Source organism: Danio rerio, chromosome 15 (genome assembly GCF_052040795.2).
Source record: "Danio rerio strain M-AB ecotype USA chromosome 15, GRCz13ab, whole genome shotgun sequence".
NCBI classification, from domain to species: domain Eukaryota; kingdom Metazoa; phylum Chordata; class Actinopteri; order Cypriniformes; family Danionidae; genus Danio; species Danio rerio.
The window spans coordinates 5,584,203-5,608,063 of NC_141035.1; the positions used below are offsets into that span (position 1 = coordinate 5,584,203).

Below are 23,861 nucleotides of genomic sequence, written 5' to 3' on the forward strand. Positions count from 1 at the left end.
GGTAAAAGTTTCCAAAGACAGGTGTGCCAAGCTTGTGGCATCATATTCAAAAAGACTTGAGGTTGTAATTGATGCAATAACAGAGTATTAAGCAAAGGGTGGGAATACTTATGTACATGCGATTTTTCAGGGGGTTTTTATATATAAAAACTTTCAACAATTTCAAAAACTCTTTTCTCACATTGTGATTATGGGGTATCGTGTGTAGAATTTTGAGGAAATAAAGGAATTTAATCCATTTTGGAGTAAGGCTGTAACATAAAAAAAATGTGGAAAAAGTGAAGCGCTATGAATACTTTCCTGATGCACTGAATGTATAACAAACAGGACATGTCGATTTCTGAAGGCAACTTCAGAGTGAAAACAAACATGACAGCCACATTGAAGTGTCTTTCCAATCCGAAGTACTCAAAACTGCAATCTTCGAAGGATCCATCAGGAATGAAGGATTTTAAAGACTACAAATAATGAATATATCAGGGAACCATGATCCTTTGCAAAGGGAATGTCATGGTCCTGACCTGACAATCTTGTCTGTCCTGTCAGTGTTTAATGTTTGCTAGTTTGTCCTGTGCTTATTTACATTGCTAAGTCTTAGTTTGTGTTGGCCATGTGCTCCTCTTGTCTTTCCTCCTTGCTTTTAGTTACCCCGCCCTCTTATTTAGATCTTGTTATCCTGATTGTTTTCACCTGTCTCTCGTGTGCTTTGTTCTATATAATGTGCTGTGTGTTCTCATTTCTTTGCTGGTTCGTTCCATGTGAGCTTGTCTTGTATCCTTGCCGTGCATTTGTACTCAGCTTTTGGTCTTGCCTGTTCTAGTTTGCTTGTCTATTTATTGTTTGTTTGTAGCTATTACTTTCTTTCGTTGTTTCTAGTGTTTACTTAATTTTGGGTTCTAATCTTTATTTTACTTTTACCCTTAGAGCCATTGTTCCATTTTTTTTTTGTTAGTCTCCGTCTTCTTGGTAGATAATTATTATTATTAGTTGTTTGATTTGTTTAATTACTCTCTTTAAGATTCTAGAAGTCTTTATTTCAGCTTTGTTTTATCAGATTGCTTAAGTCTGTCTTCTAGTATTTAGATTTTTATTTCAGTTTTATTTTATTGTATATTACTGTCTGTTTGTCCTGTCTTGTGTCTTATAATTTTTCCAGTCCTATTCTGTGTCCTGACCTCCCTGGTTTGACAGTCTGGAGTCTGCTCCAGGATTTAGATCTTGTTTTGACCACTGTTGCTCCTACTCCTGGCTGGCTGTTCATTTTAGTACCATCTTGTCACTACCACTGGCTTCCTTGTGTTGTTGCCCCTACCGTTTGGACCTTATTATCTTCCCGTGTGTCTACTTGTGCCTTATTCTGTCTATAAACCCCTTTGTATTGTTCATTGCTGCAACTGGGTCTGTTTTCTTGCATTCAACTGTGACAGGGAAGTTGTTTGATGTCACACAGACAACTGGAGGCTTAAAATTTGACTTTTCATTTTTCTATTAGCAATTACTGTGATATTTATAAATAAATTTAAAAATAAAAACAAAGTAACAAAACAAACAATAAAATCAATTAAATGGTAAATACATACATGCAGAAATGATAAAATAAATTTTTTTTTTTGCACAATATACTAATATTTCCAAGTGTTTTGTGAGTGTTATCTAGTTAGTGGACCTCTTGAAAGTCTTGTTATGAAGCCATTATCCCTTCAAAGCTGTCACTATAGAGTGATCTTTTAGAGATATCTTTTAGTAGGAAACACACTTTAGATCTTTTTAGGGTAAGTGGTTTTTGAGTTATTGCCGTCTATCACTGAATGTGTCAGGAATATCGAAAACAAAACCAACTTAACCAGCGCCCTTAGCATTTGCCTATACTGCCTATGCCACGAGCCGTCCCTGCTCAGTCATTCAATGAATGCTGATTCAGACTGTTTCAGTTCATGTGTTTTAACCCACATGATTCATTTGAAAAAAAAGATTCGTCTCTAAAGAGTCGTTCGCTCATTATTGTACTGAATAAAGCTGCAGCTATGTGACGTTGCGCGTCCCACAGTTTGAAAACCCCTGCTCTAGAGGGTAAACCCTTTAAAGGGATTATTTCAAAGGGACGAGCCCTTCTGAATGAAATGCAGCTTAGGTCGTCATCACTTCAGTTGTAATACCCTGTTCCATCACTAGATGTACTCATTGTCACTAGACTAATTTAGTAGATTACAGTACAGTAATTACAGTAATTAGCAGAACCCTGTTTGATGTTGTTTTAACTCAGTCATAGTCAGATATTTAGGCTCACTGACTACAGCTGAATAATCAAGACAATCTCACCTCTTTGTCAAGCGAGGCCTCCAGGTGTAAAGGTTTGTCTGACATGAGAAACTGCCTTGTGGTTTCAGCCATTGGCTGCGGGCCCGGCTTCTCCGGAGCGTACTGCACTTTTCTGATGACAAGACGCACTGAATTCCTGTTGAAGGGCCAATAACAGAAGACACAAATCATCGTTTGTGACATTTATTGACTTTTCTCCACCAAATCCATTTTGGAGTGGTTTTTAAGTCAATAGTATGTTGTTAAGATTATTTAAATGTTTTTAGCAAGTTGCCATGTGTTGGCTCTATGCCACTCTTTTTGTGTCTGCATATGGCTATTTTTTATACAATATAGAAGCCAAAATGGCATATGAAATAAGCAGTATGTCTAATTTGGGTGAAAAGTATTACAGAATTTATGACTAACAATGAAACAACACAACTGATGAGATTGTGATTGAGATAAAGTTGGTTTTATATTAGCACATTCTTTCAGTAACAACTTGTGACATGCTCCCTATATTTTTTACCATGGTACTTTAAATATTCAGTCTGAAATCACATGCAAGTTCAATCATTCATTCGTTTATTTTCGGCTAGTCCCTTTACTAATCAGAGGTCGCCACAGCAGAATGAACCGCCAACTTATCCAGCATATATTTTACGCAGCGGATGCCCTTCCATCTGCAACCCATTTCTGGGAAACATCCATACACACTCATACACTGCGGACAATTTAGCCTACCAAATTCACCTGTACCACATGTCTTTGGACTGTGAGGGAAACCGGAGCCCCCGAAGGAAACCCACGCGTACGCTTGGAGAACATGCAAACTCGACACAAAACGCCAACTGACCCAGCCGAGGCTCAAACCAGCGACCTTCTTGCTGTGAGGCGACAGCACTACCTACTGTGCCACCGCGTCACCCATCACATGCAAGTATAACTTGAAAACAACATTAGCACTGTTTATTTAACTGTGAACAATGTTGTGCTTTGATAGTCATTTGCTGCTATTATGATTCCACTATTTGGAATTTGCAAAGAATATTTCTGTGACATTATATTATTAAGGAAAAAGTCTGTGTGTGAATATAAAATCAACATTACCTCAATAATAATGTGAGGGTGTTTGAGCATATGCACCAGTAACTGATTTAGACAAAAAAAAAACTAGCAATACATTTATTAATTATATTTTATTATCTGCCTGATGAATGGAAAAAACTCATCTAAACTTGACAAATTAAATTAGAAATCATAATAAGGCACTTTCTGAAATATATTCAATCAAAAATGTAATAATCACACACAGTTTGTCTTATTTCTAGTCAAAATATCAACACATTCTTTTATTAAGAAGCACTTCTCAAAAATATTAGATCAAAATTAAGTGATTTGGCTGCATGGTGGTGCAGTGGGTAGCACGATCGCCTTACAGCTAGAAGGTTGCTGGTTCAAGCCTCGGCTGGGTCAGTTGGCTTTTCTCTGTGTTTGCATGTTCTCCCCGTGTTCGTGTTGGTTTCCTCTGGCTGTTCCAGTTTTCCCCACAGTCCAAAGACATGTGGCGGTCCAAAGACATGTGGTACAGGTAAATTGGGGTAAGACAAAAATTGTAGTGTATGTGTGTGAATAAGTGTGTATGGATGTTTCCCAGTGATGGGTTGCAGCTGGAACATTTGCATAAAACATATGCTGAATAAGTTGGCGGTTCATTCTGCTGTGGTGAGTATTAAAGGGACTAATCCGAAAAGAAAATTAATGAATGAAGTGATTTTTTTTCTTTAAAACAAGCAAAAAAATCTGCCACTGAGGTAAGAAAATCCACTTATTCTCAATCAAAAACGAGATTATTTTGCTTGATTTAAGGAAATTTTGACTCATTATTTCTGAAAACATTTTTTGCTTATTTATAAAATATAAAAAAACGCTTCTTGAATTCTGTGATATTTGGACAATAAACAATTCTACAATTCTAAATGAGAAAAGCTTATTTGCTGTGCAAATCCTTGATTGTCTCTCATATTTTTCAAAATCACATTTTGACAATTTTCAACAAAACAATTCTTAAAAAAAAAGTTTTATAAGTGTTTCTCAGTTGGCTGTCTGTACTGTATAAGCCTGTACCTTTTGTGGATTTTTTCTTCAACATTCTCTGCACAGAAAGCTTTGACTTCAAAGTCAACCCCGCAGGCCTTTGCAGGTAAAAAAAAAAAAGCGTGAGAAACTGAGAATCCTGCAAAGCTTTTTTACCTATCAAAATCAACATCATTTATTATTATTCAAAGGAAATATACCTTTCCTGTATCTTCTGGCCCTGGTTGTAATGTGACAGAACAGGGTAAGTTTGGAGGAATCTGTGAGGAAAGATTTGACATTGAATTCAAGATTGAAATCATAGCATAAAAATGATCAAGAGACCAAACTGGATGCGATAATCTCCGCTCAGCATTAAATACAGTTGAAGACAAAATTATTCGCCCTCCCTTTTTTTTTCTTTTTCAAACATTTCCCAAATGATGTTTGGGTGAACAGAACAAGGGATTTTTCCACAGTATTTCCCATATTTTTTGTTCTGGAGAAAGTCTTTATTTCTTTTATTAAAATTTTTAAAGGTAAACCATTTTAAGGTTTACCATTTTAGCCCCCTTTAAGCAATATATTTTTTCAGCTGTCTACAGAACGAACCACTGTAATACAATGACTTGCCTGATTATGCTAACTTGCCCAATTAACAGAGTTAAGCCTTTAAATTGCACTTTAAGCTAAATTCTACTAGCTTGAAAAATATCCAGTCCAATATTATGTACTGTCATCACAGCAAAGATAAAAGTCAGTTAAATGAGTTATTAAAACTATTGTGTTTAAAAATTATGGAAAAAGATATACAGGGGGCTAATCATTCTGACTTTGACTGTAGTTGGCATTAAATGAAGATAAATGAGAGTAGTTTGACCTCAAAGGTGAAGGGGTAGGCATGCTCTCCGAGTTTCTTTATCAGTCGCTCTTGTAGACGTGTCAGGCTCTTTTTCTCTTCAGGGACAGGAGGAAATGCCTGGATGTTTGCCACGAAGAGATCTTTGCGAAACGTCAAGCCAAGAACATCCAAGTCCTCCCGTCCATAGCGGAAGGCACATGTCAGTGTCACAAAAACTGTGAAAATAAAAATTAAAAAGTTCAGTAATTGTATGCACTGCAAACAAGGCTTTTTTTACTTACATTTTTGTCTCGTTTCTAGTCTAAATATTTCAATCAAGAAGCATTTTCTAGACGAGCAAAAAATGTTGTCTTGTTAATATAAAATGAGTCAAAATTTAATTTAGGGTTTTTACTTAAAACACGAAAAATAATCTGCTAATGGGGTAAGAAAATAATCTTTTTTTTACTTAGACATGAGATTCTTTTGCCAACCTCATTGCGAGATTCTCTCAAAAACTCTTAATTTTGACTTTAAATTAGATTTTTTTTTAAACAAGACAATATTATTTACTTGTCTGGAAAATGCTGCTTGATTTTTAAATACTTTGACTAGAAATAAATGCCCAAAAACACATTTAAGTAAGAATGGATTTGCAGTGAACTTTGTACTCCCAGTTCCTAATAAAAGAAAACCGGCAACAGAATATTGACATACAGTAAAATGAATGGGTATAGCACTGGTCAGATATTAGACTTGGATGGATGTGATATTGGATATGAGTTCAAGTTTGAGTTCATATTGAGATTTGTGGTTTATGACTGCAGACTTTGGTCTCTTTCAAATATGAGTCTAGTTTATAATGATTTCTTCTCAAGTGAACGCAAGATCCCTTTAGTTTATATATATATATATATATATATATATATATATATATGTGTGTGTATATATATATATATATATGTGTGTGTATATATATATATATATATATATATATATATATATATATATATATATATATATATATGTGTGTGTGTGTATATGTGTATATATATATATATATATGTGTGTGTGTGTGTATATATATATATATATATATATATATATATATATATATATATATATATATATATATATATATATATATATATATATATATATATATATGTGTGTGTATATATATATATATATGTATATGTGTGTATATATATATATATATGTGTAAAAATATGTATATATGTATATATATATATATGTGTATATATATATATATATATATATATATATATATATATATATATATATATATATATATATATATATATATATATGTATGTATATATATGTATATGTATGTATATATATGTATATATGTATATATATGTATGTGTATATATATATATATGAAAAGTGGCGGATCTGTTCGGCGAAATGTCTGACTACGTGTCACCGCATCCCTAAGGACTGTTTGGCGAAATATTTGACTGCATGTCACTGCATATCAAACAACTGAAATGATAAAACTAGAGAAATCTCCACTGTGCTGCTTAGTGAGAGATCGCTTCTCACTGAACAGCGCGGGCCGTCGGGGGGGACGGGAGTGGGGACAAGCGTGCTTTGGCCAGGTTCGAGGCAACTGTACCTAGTGTGAGTATGGCCTAAATGTAACTCCAAACCATGACTTTTCCTTCACCAAACTTGACTGATTTCTGCGAGAATCTTGGGTCCATATGGGTTCTGATATGTCTTCTGCAGTATTTTTCATGATTGGGATGCAGTTCAACAGATGATTCATCAGAAAAATCGACCTTCTGCAACTCTGCACGCAGAGATAAAATAACTCGTACTCACCTTTCCTCTCTTTTAAGTACTCTGGGTCAATTAAAACCACACCATCTGCAATAGGACGAAAATATGTATTGGTAAAAAGTCAACATACACGTGCTTAGATAAGAAATGATTGCTGCTTTAAAGTTTGCAAAACGGATCAAATATATATATTTGATGGAAAACAAACATGCAGACAATAGAAATGGCAACATATTACAGACGTTGCACATGATTACACACAAAGTAAAATGTAAGTTACAGTTGTAAACATCAATTTAACTTGTGTATTTTATTTCCTACCGACAGGCTCCACAAGGTCCACGTGGTCAACGAAATCCCTCTTACCAAGGTACACAGTTAACTAAAAAGAGAATCGTTACATTTACAAAATATCAATACAACTTAAAACAATTCACACAATTTCAACTGAGCCAAAAAATAATAATTAAATTATATAAGTGCTGCCAATCGATTAAAAAAATTAACTAATTAATTGCACTTTTTTTGAAAATTAATCGCGATTAATCGAATTTAAAAGACTGAATTTTTGTAATTTTTGTAACTTTTGTAATTTTGGCTATTCAAATGTAGAATCAATGTAAACACAAGACAAAAACTATTTAAATTCAAAATATAATTGTTTATTAGAATTTTTGTTTAACTTGTAACACAGATTTCTTCAACCCAAGCTCATTCTGGAAACGTAGCCCCGCGGACGTTTCTGGAGACCGCGATTTACGTGGCCGGAGGTACGTAAAGGCCGCGTTTGTTTTTTTTTCGAGCGAACCCCACGGGGCGGTGTGGCGCCGCTCCGCATCTCTTTTTCGCGCTCGCCGGCAGACGGCTCGCCTCCAAGTGGAGGGCGGAGCGGAGGCCCCGGAGTAGGAGGAGGAGGACGAGCCGGAGCCGGCCGCGGTAGACGACGACCGGGATCGAGTCCGGGAAACGGCGGGTTCCGGAAATCAGGTAAGACGAAAAACGGAATCCGGAAAATAAGGGCGAGAACGCGGCGGGATCCGAAAACGCGGTCGAGATCGAAGACGGAGGCTTTTGCGTTTTTTTTTTTTCCGATCCGGCGGCTATTCGCGCGAGAACGGCACGGGCGCAAACGCCGCGCGCTCTCGAGAGGCGCCCGCCCGAGACGCGAAAAAGCGTGCACAGCGGCCTCTCGCGGATCCGCGGAAACAAAAAACTGCTCGAATACGTAACTCCCGGAACATAAATCGCGGTCCGCAGAAACGTCCGCGGGGCTACGTTTCCACAATGAGCCCGGGTTGGATTTCTTCATGTAAACAACATACCCACAATAAACCATCAAGATCCTGGCTTGACAGCCATATTTTATACCGAAATAAAAACACAGGCATGTTAATGTCATTTGAATTTCAAAACAATCAATGCCAATAAAGAAAAAAAAAAAATTCCAAGTTGAATTCTAAGTGGACGCAAAAAAAAGCTAAAATACAGGCTTTGCAGATATGGAAAATGAAAAATTATAATAACAATAAAGTACTGAATACAAACAATTGCACTCATTGTAAAGTTGTATTGCTGTGAGTTGAGAATGTTAATTAAAAAGTAGAAACAATTTAGCTTAGTCCTCCTTTACATTCAGACAGTTGCTCAAACAGTCCAGTCTGTTGACATTATCGGGGGACAATGTGGACCTTTTCTTTAGCATGATGTGAGCTGAGAGTGCAACGCAATCTCACGGCAATTTGTAACTTTTTGATTTAGTGGCTACAGGTGTTTATGCAGGTTTGTTGCTAAGAAACGCGCGCACACACACAGATAGACACACGCGCATACACACACACACGCACACACCACGTGCTGGACAGGGCAGGCGGAGCGAGTCCCTTCAGAATCAACACGCATGATCGCGATCATCAAATACAACACATACAACCCTTCATCAACAGCTATGTGTGCCTTGGGTCCGTGTCTCACAGCTTGGCACTGGCAGGTCTGCCTTGCCTTCAGAAAGCATGTGCAGTCATAAATAATTAAGAAGCAGGCTTTTCTCATAGGATAAGAAAACTCCGCTATGAATAATAATGGGAAACCGACGTGTCATCTTTGCACTTGCAGTTTTGCGCTACGTCGCCGATTTTGATACGCCCCAAAAATCATTTTAAACCCAGAAGCTGAAATTAGCTGACAAAAGCTCAAAATTATCCCGTTTTTGGTCCCACTTTATATTAAGTGGCCTTAACTAATATGTACTTACACATGAATTAATAGTTTTTACAATGTACTTTTTGTGTACATGTATTTACTGTGTACTTATGCTTGATTAAATACATGTATGTAATTACATCTGTAATTAACTTTTGTAGTTACATTTGTAAATACACTTTTGACCATCCCTTACACCTTAACCCACCCTTAAACCTACCCATGCCACCAAACCTGTCCATAACCCAACCTCTGCCCCAACTCAAAAGCACCACAAGTGTTCTCAAATACATTATAAACACAGTAAGTACATTGTATTTATTTTTTGATGCAAGTACATAGTAGTTAAGGACACTTAATGTAAAGTGGGACCCAGTTTTTTCCCCCACAATTAAAGCTAACAGGTGCTAACATTGTCTTAACTGATGCTCAACACACACATCTGTAAAAATCTTTTTAAAAAGTACTCGAGGGTTTTGTGACACTTTAAGGTCAATATTATTAGTTTCCCCTAGTTTGGCTACAGAACAAACCACAGTTAATGGACACAATAATTGTCTAACTAACCTAACTTGCCTGCTTAATCTTATAAACATAGTTAAGTCTTTAAATCACACTTTAAGCTACTTTAGTATCAGTATCTTGCAAAATAACTAGTACAACATTATGTACTGTCATCATGGCAAAGACAAAAGTCATTAGTTATTAATGCTATTGTTATTTTATTATTTTAGGGACAATAATTTTGACTTCAACTGTTTATGGAGCATATTTAGAATCTATAAATCTGTAAAAAAAATTCAGCATCTTAGATCATAATTTATCTGTTGATCAGGTAGTTGTATTTGTAAGGTACACCAACAAACTAGATACATACTGTGGTGATTTTCTTAAATACAAATGAACACGTTGTTTTCTCCTTAAAGGGCACCTAGGTTACCCCTTTTTTCAGATTTAATATAAGTCTTTTACGTCTCTAGAATGTGTATATAAAGTTTCAGCTCAAAACACTCATCAGATTTTGATTTCCAGCAGGGGGTGGTTTTGTCGTACTGCGCCTTTAAGAGGAGTCTTTCCCGCCTACTGTTTTTACGTCCCTTCCCGCGTGCTTTAATTTCCTCCCTCGGCTGCGTCAGGCAACAGACAGACTTAAAGGAAGAAGGTCTCACTTAGCGTTTGTGAGAAATACCACAGTTAGAACAAATCTTTACTAATCAGTATTGTGAAGTTGCATTAATGAGTCACACACAATATCGTTACAAAGATTACACACACCGCAGCTGACACACACACACACAGGCAGGCAGATAGACAGACAGAGCGTGCTTAGCTTAGCACTGTTTTTGCACTCAAATGTGAAAGGATACAGGCTAACCTCCAGTAATGTGTTGATATCTGTTATGCTAATGTACAAAAGAAACCTGATTTAACTTCCACAAACCGGGACTTAAGTGTCTTCTTTTATAATTTTTCTGACACGCGGCTGTGCTGATGAAGTGAAGCTGAAGTAAATCGCTGTAATTAACTAAACACGTGCACTGTTTTAAAACACTTTAAACATGTGAGACTTACTCTTAATCACATTTGATGATGATTGCTGATCCTAGCGAACAGAACAGACCTTTTATTCCCGGTTGCTTTGCCAATGTCTGCCTGGTCTTGTTGACATGATTATACACGTGACTAACAGAACATGTTAATGCGCGCAGCTGTCAATCAGTTCGGTGGGCGGGGGAATCAAACTCCTACGAAAAGTTGCGGTCGGGTTGAAAACCGCTCTAATTGGTCCACCGTTTTTATGTTATTAAATTGAAAAAAAGGACTGGGTGTGTTTATATCACCCCAATATGATGGTCTGTACACTATATATACACATGTGTTTGTCCAAATAGCTTGAAAAGTAGATTTTTCACCATAGGTGCCCTTTAACTGTAATGAAGTTCATTTGATCATTGTATATAAATTGCAGTGATGTGTGCAACCACTTGAACTGGTAACAAATTTTAAGGCACTATGATAAACAACATCAATTTAAAAAAAAACTCAGAGGTGCAGAGTAATTGAAAGAAGAGTACTTTCAACGAAACATTTTAGAGCTGCAAAGTAGAAACATTGTTTTTCAAACGAAAATAAAAGCATAATGTTGGTCTCAGTTTTAAAAAGCCTATCAACATGAGTATTCTAAGTCATCTTTTACAAAGTTATGAGCCTCAACTTGTCGTTTTAGAGCCTTTTCCATCGAGACCCATTTGTCTGATTCAGATATATGTTTATATAATGGTTGTTTTGTGCAGAAGGCAGGCTGCTGAGTCACATGCCCTCTTTCATATTCGCCCCACGCCTGATTCCTGCTCAGCGCCACACCGCACGTCTCGCTGCTAATCAGACATATAGACACACATATGGCTATATGCTAACCACACAACCATTACAATCCGGGACCCATCAATAGTGTCACAGCCAATAAATCAATTTCTGGAACAAGAGATACTTTTGCGGTTATTTAGTCAGAACCGTTTCATGCTTCAGTCACTGACAGAAAACCTATCATGATCAAAACAATCAGACACACACTGAAAAAAATATCACTCATTGGATATTCTTCATTTTTTTAAGTGCTTGCAAACCATTTATATGGGCTGAACTTAAACAAACAAATTACGTTTAGTAAAGTTTAACTTGGCGGTTCATTCCACTGTGGTGACCCCTGATTAATAAAGGGACTAAGCCGAAAAGAAAATGAATAAATTAATGAATGTTTAACTTAATTTGTATGTTTAAATTCAGCCCATTTTATTTGTTTGCAACCCCTTACTTTAAAACAATTGAGCAAGTCCAATGAATAATTTTTCCAGTACACTAATATTATTGGTAGACATAAAAGAGGAATAAAAGTAATGTAGTGTTACCTTTCCATTGGGACTTGCCTTCTTGAACACCCTGTGGAAAAAAACAAAAGCCACAAATGAGACACATGCTACATTTTTGCTAATATACAGCTATTTAAAAGAGCTGTAAGCATTCGCTGTTACACAAATAGCATTTATAAAAACACCTGACAGATAAATGGAATGATCTGGTAAAATCGGGTAAAAACCTTAAGCTAGTAAAGCTAAAAGCTAACCATTAGCATTGGCAATGCCATTTTCCACAGTGAAAGTTCTTAGGTTTGTTGTTAGGTACATTGCAAGTTTTGCCTTAATGAATGGAGTCATTATATCAGCAATCAGCCTCTTATCGCTCTTAAAAATAACGTCATAGCACGCAGCGCACTTTCCCCAGTTTTCCTGGTTAATTATAAATGTTACGATATAAATTTCAATTAACTCCACAGATAACACATTTTATTCACAACAAAATGGCCTGCTTTAAACAAAAATATTGAACATATTGAATATTGGAAACTTTTTAAATGAGATAAACATATGTGTTCAGAAATATTACATAATGTGTTAAAATATAAGGCACAGCAGATGAGAATGGTCGCAGTCTTTGTTATGCTATTTTTTGTAACATAAGAATACCATTTAATGAACTTGCTTCCGAAATTTACCAAAGTTAACATTTCTATTAACAGACATACATCTGCTAACTGTATCTGTGCTTTTCATCATTAGAAAATGTTTATAGTCAGTTTTTTTTTGTTTAGTTTTTTTTGTCTGTGTGTGTGTGCATTAACCGTTTTATTAAAGTGATAAGATACTAGAGGAATATTTGATTGTATATATCATAAAAAAAATATAAACAGAATATTATTAACTTATGGCTGTATATAATGTTGTACAGCTAAACCTAATCGGTTGGATTTTTTAATGTTGGAAATTTAAACTGTTAATCTAATCTACTACCTCTAATAATTCATTAAATGAAACTATTACATTATTATTTTATATTTATTATATTATATTATACTATATTATACTTTATTATATTATATTATATTATACTATACTATATTATATTATATTATACAATATTAAACTATATAATATTATATTATATTATACTATACTATATTATATTATATTATACAATATTAAACTATATAATATTATATTATATTATATTATATTATAATATATTATACTATATTATATTATGCTATATTATATTATATTATACTATACTATACTATATTGTATTATATTATATTATATTATATTATACAATATTATACTATATTATATTATATAATATTATATTATATTATATTATATTATATTATATTATACAATATTATACTATATTATATTATATTATATTATAATATATTATACTATATTATATTATGCTATATTATATTATATCATAATTTATTATATTATATTATACTATATTATACTTTATTATATTATATTATATTATACTATACTATACTATATTATATTATATTATATTATATTATATTATATTATATTATATTATACAATATTATACTATATTATATTATATTATATTATATTATATTATATTATATTATATTATATTATATTATATTATATTATATTATATTATATATATTTACCATAAAAGCTTTTCTGATTTGTTATTCTGTTCCTCTATAGAAAGATTGACTGCCCATGTGTAGTGCTTTATATAAAAACATATTAGCTTTTCATCCACAGTTTGCCCATTACTTTCGCAAACAGCGCCCTACAGCAAACAACAATAAATGAAGCCGTAAATCAGCCTCGGTGCCGACGTCCTAAACCATTGCTGGGGTGTATTATCCATTTGAATAATGCATAAAAAATAGCTTTTCTTTTGTTCTTGAAGCCTCTCTTTGTAAACAACAAAAAAACAGTAAATGCTCGTTTCCTTTTATTAGCAAAATGGATATTGATTGGGAAAACATAGACATTGTTTACTGTATGTTCGAGATGGAATACTACTGCATCCTGCAAAGTAAACTGCAATGTTTCTTTCACTGAATACTCTGTAAAGATGCAAATTAATAGAAATATGGAAGAGCAGAAATAACCCACAGAACTAATATTCTTGATTGGGTTTACTAAAGAAGATAAATTATATTAAATCCACAAGAAAAATGGATTAGGGTAAGGGTTACTTTCAAATTTCGGAAACATCCAAGGGGTGTGTTTCAGAACACATCCTAATGTTACCTAATTAAAAAGGCAAGTTCAGTTGTTAAACAAATAGTTTGGCGATTCAATGTTTCCCCGAGTTCATCATTACAATGATCATTTGCAAAAAATTGTGGTTGGAACTTCACCTCTGTAGATTTTTTATTTCCAGATGTATTCTATCCCCCCTATGCCCTATTGCTTTCAAACCCTTCACCATCCACTTTGAATGATTTTGAAAGCTTAAAGTAGTCTTAACATTTGATGTAATTTTAACTAAATTTATTTTTTTACTGGCGGTTCATTCCGCTGTGGCGACCCCGGATTAATAAAGGGACTAAGCCGACAAGAAAATGAATGAATGAATGATTTTTTTTACTATAAAAGTACATTTTAATGTTTTATGAGTTTGGTTTTACGAGTATGTTCATGTTAAGTTGATAGTTTGTGGGTGCACTGACCACATAAACATTGATAATATGATCAAATAGTCAAGCATAGCAGGTCAAAAATGACAGATTGTCATTACTGACATTATTTGTGACTGAATATTTGAAAATCTAATCAAGCACGTTGCATTGTGGGAAACAGTATCATCAATTTAACCATATGTTGCTTTTTAGTAGTAGATTTAAAACTCACAGAACAAGCTCAAACTGAAGGCATTTGTGTTTAGTTTTAATTAGCCATTAGCATACAAAGACTAAATGAATATTTATTGTATTTTATTAATGTCTACCCCTTCCCCAACCCAAAATCCAACCCTTGCTGTAATGTGTACACTAATTACACAGAATATTATTCATATTGTTTATTAAATTACTCAATAAATCATATTTTAATAACATCCAACCCTCACAATATTGTAAAATTACTAACTGTTCATAATATTTATTAAATTACGCATTTAAATTTGTTTTATTAACAGCAACCCTAATCTCAAATCTCACGGTAATGTAAGAACAGTAATTATACAGAGTATTATTCATATTATTTATTAAATTACTCACTAAATGATATTTTATTAACATCTAACCCTCACAATATTGTAAAATTAGTAATTATTCATAATATTTATTAAATTACACATTAAAATGGGTTTATTAATACCAACCCTAATCCCAAGCCTCACAGTAATGTAAAAACAGTAATTATACAGATTATTATTTATATTATTTATGATTTTACCCATTTAATTGGACTTTATTAATGCTTACCCCAACCCTAAACACAAACCTCACTGTAATGTAAAAACGGTATTGTTGTGGTACCGTAATTGTATTTTTGTAATAATAATAGGAGTGTCAAAATTAATTGTTTCTTCGGTACACCGCGATTCAGACACAGACATTTCGGTATCGGTACAGTAATAATCATAACCAGTTATTATGTACTGACGTCATTTATCTTATATGCGGCCTGTCGTGAGGAAGGCGAGCACGGGTATTTACAACACTCCAGGCGCCAACTACTTAAAACCCCGAAAAAACGGTGCACAATTTCACTGGGTGTGTGTGTTTTTCTGGACAGTCTTTCACTAGCTATGTTTCCATCCACCTATTTTGCAAATGCGCATAAAAAAAAACAGTTGATGGAAACGCCATGATGCACATAAATTTTGAAAATGAGCATAAAAAACTTATGCGCCTAACTGGGTAGAATAAACTTTTTATTCGATGAGAAAAGATGCGCATAAACTGCGATGGAAGCACTTTTATCGCACAAACTCCAGCATGCGCATTAAAAAAGGTCATGTGATTTTGTTAAAAGAGATCATGTGATGCTTAAAATGTGTGTGAATGGACAAAACGTCAGGCTGAGCACATTATAAAACATCTGAAATGTTGTTTTGGTCATTATAAAACGCCTTACCATTTCAGTATTAGTGTTATTATATTATTAATGACCTCCAGAATCAAGAGCGACCGTGCTCCGCGTCTGACACCTTCAAACGCCACTGCGCGATCACTGCTTGTCAGGATTGTCTTCTGAGGCGCATTCATTTAGAAAAGATTGATGCAGCTTCTCCTACTGCAGCAAATGCAGTTTTTACTGTTGATATTTGGCGCCAGTTAATCAGGAAGTGACGATTTTGTTCGCTTTGACTCGTTGGATGGAAACGATGCTTCATTCGCACAACTTTTATGCGATAATCCAGTTTTGCGCATAAAGTTTATTTGCATTTTTGGATGGAAACATAGCTATTGACACTTACAGTACAGCAGAAGCCATTATTTTTCTGCGATTGAAGGAATGAAAGTGAACATTTCTCTCTCGCACAGTGGCCCATTTCACCTGCTGGCGTGACTTTTCCTCTCAGCTGCTGGTGTGACTTTTCCTCCCTTCTCTTTTCCTCTCGGCTGTTACAGCGATACTTCCAGCCTGATCTCATGAGAAAACGTAAGTATTTTACGTTTTGCCAGTTTAGTGGCTAATTTGTACAAATTTGTACGAGTTCAGTCGTACGAAATTGTATGATTTTAAAAAGGAGGCGTGGCACCTAACCCCATCCCTAAACCCAACCGTCATTGGGGGATGAGAAAATCGTACTAAATTGTACGAATTAGATTGTACGATTTCATACGAATTAGCCACTAAATCAAAAAGTTACGAATTACCGTGAGATATCGAATTGAACCGAATCGATGGCATGATAATCATAACCGAACCGAACCATAAGACCAGTCTAGGTTCATACCTCTAAATAATAATATAATATTTTTTAAAGAAAATAATATTGAAGAAATAATATTACTTAACTTCCGGCTGCATATGTCTCCCTTCTAGACTTTCCCCTTTGCCCAGCAACTCTTACCCTTGCAGCCACTGCTAAAGTCAGGTCGGTGAAGCACAGAAGCTTCTCAGCTTCAAAGTGTCTCCTCAGTGTCCTATGTAGCGTTGGCCTACAGGCATGTTTGTTCTAGTTAAAGGGCTTCAATTAAATTACCCAGCTTTCTTCTCTGTTAAGTCCTAATGCTGCCGTAAATTAGCCGTGGTGTCTCCACAAATCCCGCCGGGCACCAGCACATCCTCTCAACTTTACATCCTTATTAGAGGAGTGTCCTCATTATTGGACATTAGGCTTTTAGAGAAAGCATTCTGGCACGATACAGAAGTGTGTAATGATGGAGATCTCGCAGGCAGTTCGCAAAAAGAGTGTGAACCATTAACGTCTTCAAAAACACAAGTTTGTGGCATTTTTATGGCTTTAGCATTAGAGGAAACATTTGTAAGTGGTTTTAATGGCGTACAAAACACAGTAGTCGCTTCTGAATATTACCCTAAAGTTGGGTCTTAAAATGATTTCAAATAATACAAAATGAGTCTTAAATAAGTAATTAAGTGCATTTTCTACTAAACCTAACCTTAACAGTCTACTAATGCTCTACTGATAATGAATTGTCTGTAGCTTCAAAGTTACTTATACAGTATTTTCAACAGTAAAAAATCAAGCGGCAACCTCACGTTCGCTCTCGGGAAGCCAATCAGCCTGATACAAAAAATGATTTTGGTGCATATAGCTAATATTACCCTTCATAAAAACTGTGAGGGGGGTGAAGTTTTTCATCTGTTTCGTTTTTATTAAGTTTTATCAAGTCTGCATAATTAAGGACATGGCAGGTTGCTAGGTCTTGCTGGTCGCCATCACTTCACCTCAGTTGATTCCGGCTGATTAGCTGCTGAGCTCAGCAAATACATCATATTTTCATTTTGTTTTATGTGGCTTTACACGGTCAACTGCCTTTTGGAATTATTTCCTGCAATTATCAGATGATATGGCGTGCTGTGTGCACTTAATTGTGCTCACAAACCGTTCAAGTTGCCACCATTTCCCAGGTGAGTGCAATTATATACTTATATATCATCTCTATAAATATACTTGTTTTATTTATCATTTATAATGTTCTTTAGAGCTGCAAAGCACTCCAGAATCTGACAGATTGATTTGCTGTAGGCTCTAGAACAGTAATCTGAAGCGTTGTCATACAGTGTTATGCCTGGATTTCATAAATAGACTTGCATTTACTAGCACAGACTATATTTGAAGTATTTGGGAGTAATTTGCGTTTTTTTTAAGCAAAGTGTTAGCAGTCTGTAGCTCTGCTCACGCTCTGCCTCTTTGCCCTTGTTTGGTACCTCGTAGTTGATGACGCATGAACAAAATGGCGACGGTTGGCCATGCCACATGTAGCTTCTTTTGCGTTATTCAGAAACCTATGGATGGCGTCATGGACACTACATCCATATCTTTACAGTCTATGGGGAAAATACTGATAAAAAAAAACTTTAAAAATTGTTATTATGAATCTGTGTAATTATGATTTTGTATAAAATCTCTGGAATATTTTATATGGTAGAATTAGTAGATAAAATGTTTTAAAATAATGATAATCACAGCGAATTAAGAAGAAAAAGGGAAAATAGTATTCTCCAAGAACATTCACGTATCAAAACTCTGGAATTCTGAAACTAAAGTGTTTTAATGATAGATTCATTTATGCACACTACTATTTTCTGCAAATTTAATCAAATAAAATAAAACTAAATTTGTTAAAAGAGCTGATATAACAGAGGAAACATGTATACATCAATGAAAGTAGAGTAGATGTGGGCAAAATGGAATACTGATCAATTGATGAAATTCATTCATTCATTTTCTTTTCTGCGTATAGTCCCTTTATTAATCTAAAGTCATCACAGCGGAATGAACCAACAACTTATCCAGCTTATGTTTTACCCAGCAGATGTCCTTAAAGCTGCAAACTGGGAAACATCCATACACTACAGACAATTTAGCTTACCCAATTCACCTGTACCACATGTTTTTGGACTTGTAGGGGAGACCAGCGCACTGGAGGAAACCCACACCAACACGGGGGGAACATGCAAACTCCACACAAAAACGGCAACTGACCCAGCAATTGTGCTACCCACTGTACCCCCATGCTGCCCAAATTGATGAAACAATTGATGTAAATAAGAAGAAATTAGTTCAGGTAAAATATACTGTATGGTGAATTTTAATCTGCTTTCGTACATTTCAACAGTACTAGAATTGCAATCAATATAAAGTCAAATATTTTGATGGAATTTTTAAAGGGGTCGTCCAGAATGTAATTTTAAGGCTTGGTTGTGTTAATCAGATGCAAAACAATGTGTGCTCATGTTTACATGAAAACGACTGATATATTTCCTAGTTCCTCTGAAAGGCCCGCCCTTCAGTGACTCTGATTGGTCATCGTCATAATGTGCTGCGCTTCGGAGCCTTGATAAATTAAATTTTTTTGCTGCTACACTCCAGTTAAGAGAGCAATGCTGTATTTTTTTTAACTCAACGCATTACACAACGTCTTTCACACATTTCCGGAATATGCCTGTGTTAGTAACATGAATCGTTCACATATCTTTTGCGACTTCATTATCTAAGATGTAAAATGCATGGAAAAGCTGCCTGTATAGAGAAACACTGCCGTCGCACATAGAGAGACGCACGTGCTGGTCAAGAGTGCGTGTATGTAAGTGTGTGTGTGTGTGTGTGTGTGTTTACAGCAGTTTGACTGATGAATATGGAGTTGTAGCTAAATCGTTAGCAGTGGAGAACATTATTTCCCGCTGTTTCCTGTTGTTTCCCGTTTATCTTTGTTACAACATACAGTTAAGGCTAGACACTGTACATGTCATGATCAATTTTAACAAACAAAAACACTTACAAGTCGTGGCTCAGAGTTCACAGGGTCTCCTTGCTCCATCTTTAAGGAGATGTTAGCCGAATCCAGCACTGAACTGGTCGAGATTCTGCAAGCTGCGTTTTGTCAAATCATGCTTGCTATGTATTTTATAATTCTCTGGAACAGAATTAATATTGAACTGAAAGCACTTCTGTGTTTGTGTCGTGTCATTTGGAAGCCCAAATACAGAAACAGAAGAAGCTCTGTGAAAACAGCAGGACGGCATTTCTCCCTCTGCTGTAACGTTACAGCGCCTCTGGCCACGGCCCTTAGCTGGGCAGTGTGTGTGCGCATGGTAAACGAACCTTTGTAATCTCGCAGGGGGCGGAAGTATTTTTTGTAGTCCCCCAAAATTCGTTCATTGTAGGCTTTGCTAAGCTAACTCTTTAAAAATCCAGGTCTCGCTTTGCATTGAACTTTGAGCATTTTACATTCAGAGATGCTGTTTATGTTCACACAGCTACATTACACATCAACTAAAGTGATATCGCAGTGGACCACCCCTTTATTATAATGTCATAAATGTGTGTTTTGTTTTGTCATTAAATGACTGACTACAACCACAGATGTTCTTTTTTATTTCCTTACAAATATTTTGTCTAAAAAACAGTTTTTTGTTTGTTCAAACTACTTATTCAAAATGAGCTGAAATAACTCAGTTCTTTTTGTTGGACAACTTAATAGTTTTCTGTTCATTCATTCATTCATATTCTTGTCGGCTTAGTCCCTTTATTAATCCAAGGTCCCCACAGCGGAATGAACCGCCAACTTATCCAGCAAGTTTTTACGCAGCGGATGCCCTTCCAGCCGCAACCCATCTCTGGGAAACACTCACATTCACACCCACACTCATAAACTATGGTCAATTTTAGCCAACCCAATTCACCTGTAACGCATGTCTTTGGCATGTCCTCCGGAGCACCCGGAGGATACCCACGCGAAGGCAGTGAGAACATGCAAACTCCACACAGAAACGCCAACTGAGCCGAGGTTCGAACCAGCGACCTTCTTGCTGTGAGGTGACAGCACTATCTACTGCGCCACTGCCTCGCCAGTTTTCTGTTCAATCTTTTTAAATTTGTAAAAACTAATGTTCATGTTAACAAATTGATTATGTGGAACCCAGCATTATTACAGTGTATATAATCTGCTCTTAAGGTCTTAACAAACAAACCTATCCTAAAAATGTTCTTACAGTAGCTTCTGAAAATGTTCCCATTTTTTTTGTAAGCCAGATAACAGCATCTGATAAAAGACTGTATGAATGTAAATGAGTGACTGTTAGTAAAGTCTCGCTGTTTAAGTTGTGAAGTTACCATGGTACAGCTGGCATTGCTCAAATAAACTAAGAATTATAGTCTGAAAGAACACTGGCGTTCAGTGAAAGGGCGTAAAATATAATGAATGATGCCCTTTACCACTTAGTGCCATGGCTGTAATTAAGTTGTTTTCTTATGCAAATCACTGTATTAGGGCACTGACTTGATGTTGCCTGGGTAAGTGAGACACCAAGCTATTCAGAATTGGATAGGGGTCTAGACAGGGGTTGGCAAAATATTGAATACTGAATTAATAAAATGATTGAACTAATTATTACAAGGAAGTGAAAGAAACACATTCAAATAAACAGTGCACACGTGCAAGAGAGAGACATTGTTTGTGTATGTAAATTACACTGTGCATATCTAATAACTTGTAGTAATGTTTTAGCTACCTTTAGGCAAAAGTTTTTAAGTGTATTGCCACAATGATTGATCTAAATCGGCCCCCTAGTGAAGCCAAAGACTGCAGAATACACAAGACGTGTCACTCGTTTTGAATGGGGTATAACGAACGAAATGGCGAATAAAGCCACACCTTCTAGTACAGAAGCCAATCATTGATCGCCATAGACTGATGATTCTTGGAGGGAGGGGCTTGCACCAGATGTGTGTTCTTCATGACAGTTTCTGTAGTTCTTACAAATACTTGGGGGTCAGCAAATGCACTAGAATCTCAGCAAATGCTTGCTTCGCAGATATGAGTGATACATCTACGTAAAAGTTTTATTATGCCTCACCTCATTCACAAGTACCTGGGTTAGGATTAGAAGGTATGGTTGGGATTAGGCAATCAAGTGGCAAATTCAGTAAAGAGTTGGATAATTGGGCAGGTGGACACTTTTCAGCACAGCACTGAACACATGATCATTCAATTATATGATAATGTTATTTATATGTGAGATCGTCAAACCTGTCCCATGATATCCTCTTTCCTGAGTTAACTCTAACCCTGATCAAACTGGATGTTGGCTGAAAGACATGGTTACAAATACGACAATGGAGAAGATGACCTATATATCAAGAGTTAAATACAAGATCTTTGAGGGAGTTCCAAAAATGTTCTTAAACTGTAATGGAGTTGGAAATGTTTTGATTGATAAATAAGAAGAAAAGTCATAAATATTGATGTAAAAAAATATTGAATAAGTAATAAATATTGAAGTTTTCTTTTGTTGATGTTTTTCCTTTCTGTATTATCTGAGTGTAAAGTGAAAATGCAATAAAGATACACTTCTGGTCAAAAGTTTGGGGACAGTTTTTTAAATTTTTTTAAAGAAAATTATTCTGTTCATTAAGGTGGCATTTAATAAATGTAATAATTGTTAAGTTGTTAAATACTTATTTATTAAATATTTTTTTATTACTTATTGTATGTAGTTTCAAATTACATTATTACTTCAGTCATTATTGCTTTTATTACTATTAAAAATGATAATAACAATAATAATTAATATTAGAGTGATTTCTGAGCGAAGCAGTAGCGCATAAGTTAGTGCTGTCGTCTCACAGCAAGAAGATCGCTGGGTCGCTGGTTCGAGCCTCTGCTCAGTTGGTGTTTCTGTGTGGAGTTTGCATGTTCTCCCTGCATTCGCGTGGGTTTCCTCCGGGTGCTCCGGTTTCCCCCACAGTCCAAAGAAATGCGGTACAGGTGAATTGGGTAGGCTAAATTGTCTGTAGTGTGTGAATGTGTGTGTGGATGTTTCCCTAGAGATGGGTTGCGGCTGCAGGGCATCTGCTGTGTAAAAACTTGCTGAATAAGTTGGCCGTTCATTCCACTGTGGCGAGCCCTGATTAATAAAATGACTAAGCCGAAAAGAAAACGAATGAATGAATGAATAAAATAAACAGAAGTCTTTATTAAACTCTCTCTTTGTCAGTTATTAAACATTCCTTTAATTTAACTAAATGAATTATATTGGGAGTGGGTTCAAATAAATCCGATAGCATTGCTATTGTTAATGTGAAGTGATTGCAGCATAAAAAAAAACAAAAAAAAAAACACGGGGGCTGGAGGGTGGGTCACCACCAATGTCAAGAGCAAATCTACGCCCTTGGCTAAGTGTCCTATTCAGACACCAGATGGCATGATTAGCCATTGGCCCCCGGACATCCTACTAGAGCCAAAAAAGTCATGTCTTGCTACCAAAGAGTTGTTAATAGATTTGGCAGCTAAAGCTCCTGGATGTGTCGTGCATTCGCAAACACCTGGGAAAAGCAGCAGCCATTCAGTAGGTCTCTTTGGAATCTCCAGAGTCAAATTGTCTTCATCTAAATGAATGGCTCATGCAGTGGAGCCCCTCATTACGGTCCCTCGGCACAGGCACTGACAGCACAATAATGGCAGGCAGTGATTTAGATCATTTATGGCAATTACTGTGAAAAATACTCAGCCTTTTCACACCACGCTTTCTCTGGGAGATGTAATGAGGAAATGATCAATAGGAAATGCAAGGCTCTTGAGTAACAAAACATTCATGAAGAGGAAAGGGCAGGATGCGAG

At 35.6% G+C, this 23,861-nt stretch overlaps 3 protein-coding genes across 5 annotated transcripts in view; all 3 read right to left on the reverse strand.

Moving 5' to 3' along the window:
- brwd1 (bromodomain and WD repeat domain containing 1) overlaps positions 1 to 23,861 on the reverse strand; it is a 1,114,631-nt gene that overhangs the window by 619,163 nt on the left and 471,607 nt on the right. The window lies entirely within an intron of this gene.
- The window catches only part of phkg1a (phosphorylase kinase, gamma 1a (muscle)), an 831,529-nt gene that overhangs the window by 486,532 nt on the left and 321,136 nt on the right, over positions 1 to 23,861 (reverse strand). The window lies entirely within an intron of this gene.
- arrb1 (arrestin, beta 1) overlaps positions 1 to 23,861 on the reverse strand; it is a 348,576-nt gene that overhangs the window by 271,128 nt on the left and 53,587 nt on the right. For all 3 annotated transcript variants that reach the window (XR_015508607.1, XR_015508606.1, NM_001159822.3), the window contains exons 2-8: positions 12,136 to 12,166; positions 7,349 to 7,409; positions 7,070 to 7,114; positions 5,258 to 5,454; positions 4,599 to 4,658; positions 4,429 to 4,496; positions 2,320 to 2,455 (exon numbers count right to left, since the gene is read on the reverse strand). Coding sequence is in view for 1 of the 3 variants with exons in the window: in NM_001159822.3 (NP_001153294.1) it covers positions 2,320 to 2,455; positions 4,429 to 4,496; positions 4,599 to 4,658; positions 5,258 to 5,454; positions 7,070 to 7,114; positions 7,349 to 7,409; positions 12,136 to 12,166 (598 nt within the window). In the remaining 2 variants the exon portion in view is untranslated. The remainder of the gene's footprint in view (positions 1 to 2,319; positions 2,456 to 4,428; positions 4,497 to 4,598; positions 4,659 to 5,257; positions 5,455 to 7,069; positions 7,115 to 7,348; positions 7,410 to 12,135; positions 12,167 to 23,861) is intronic.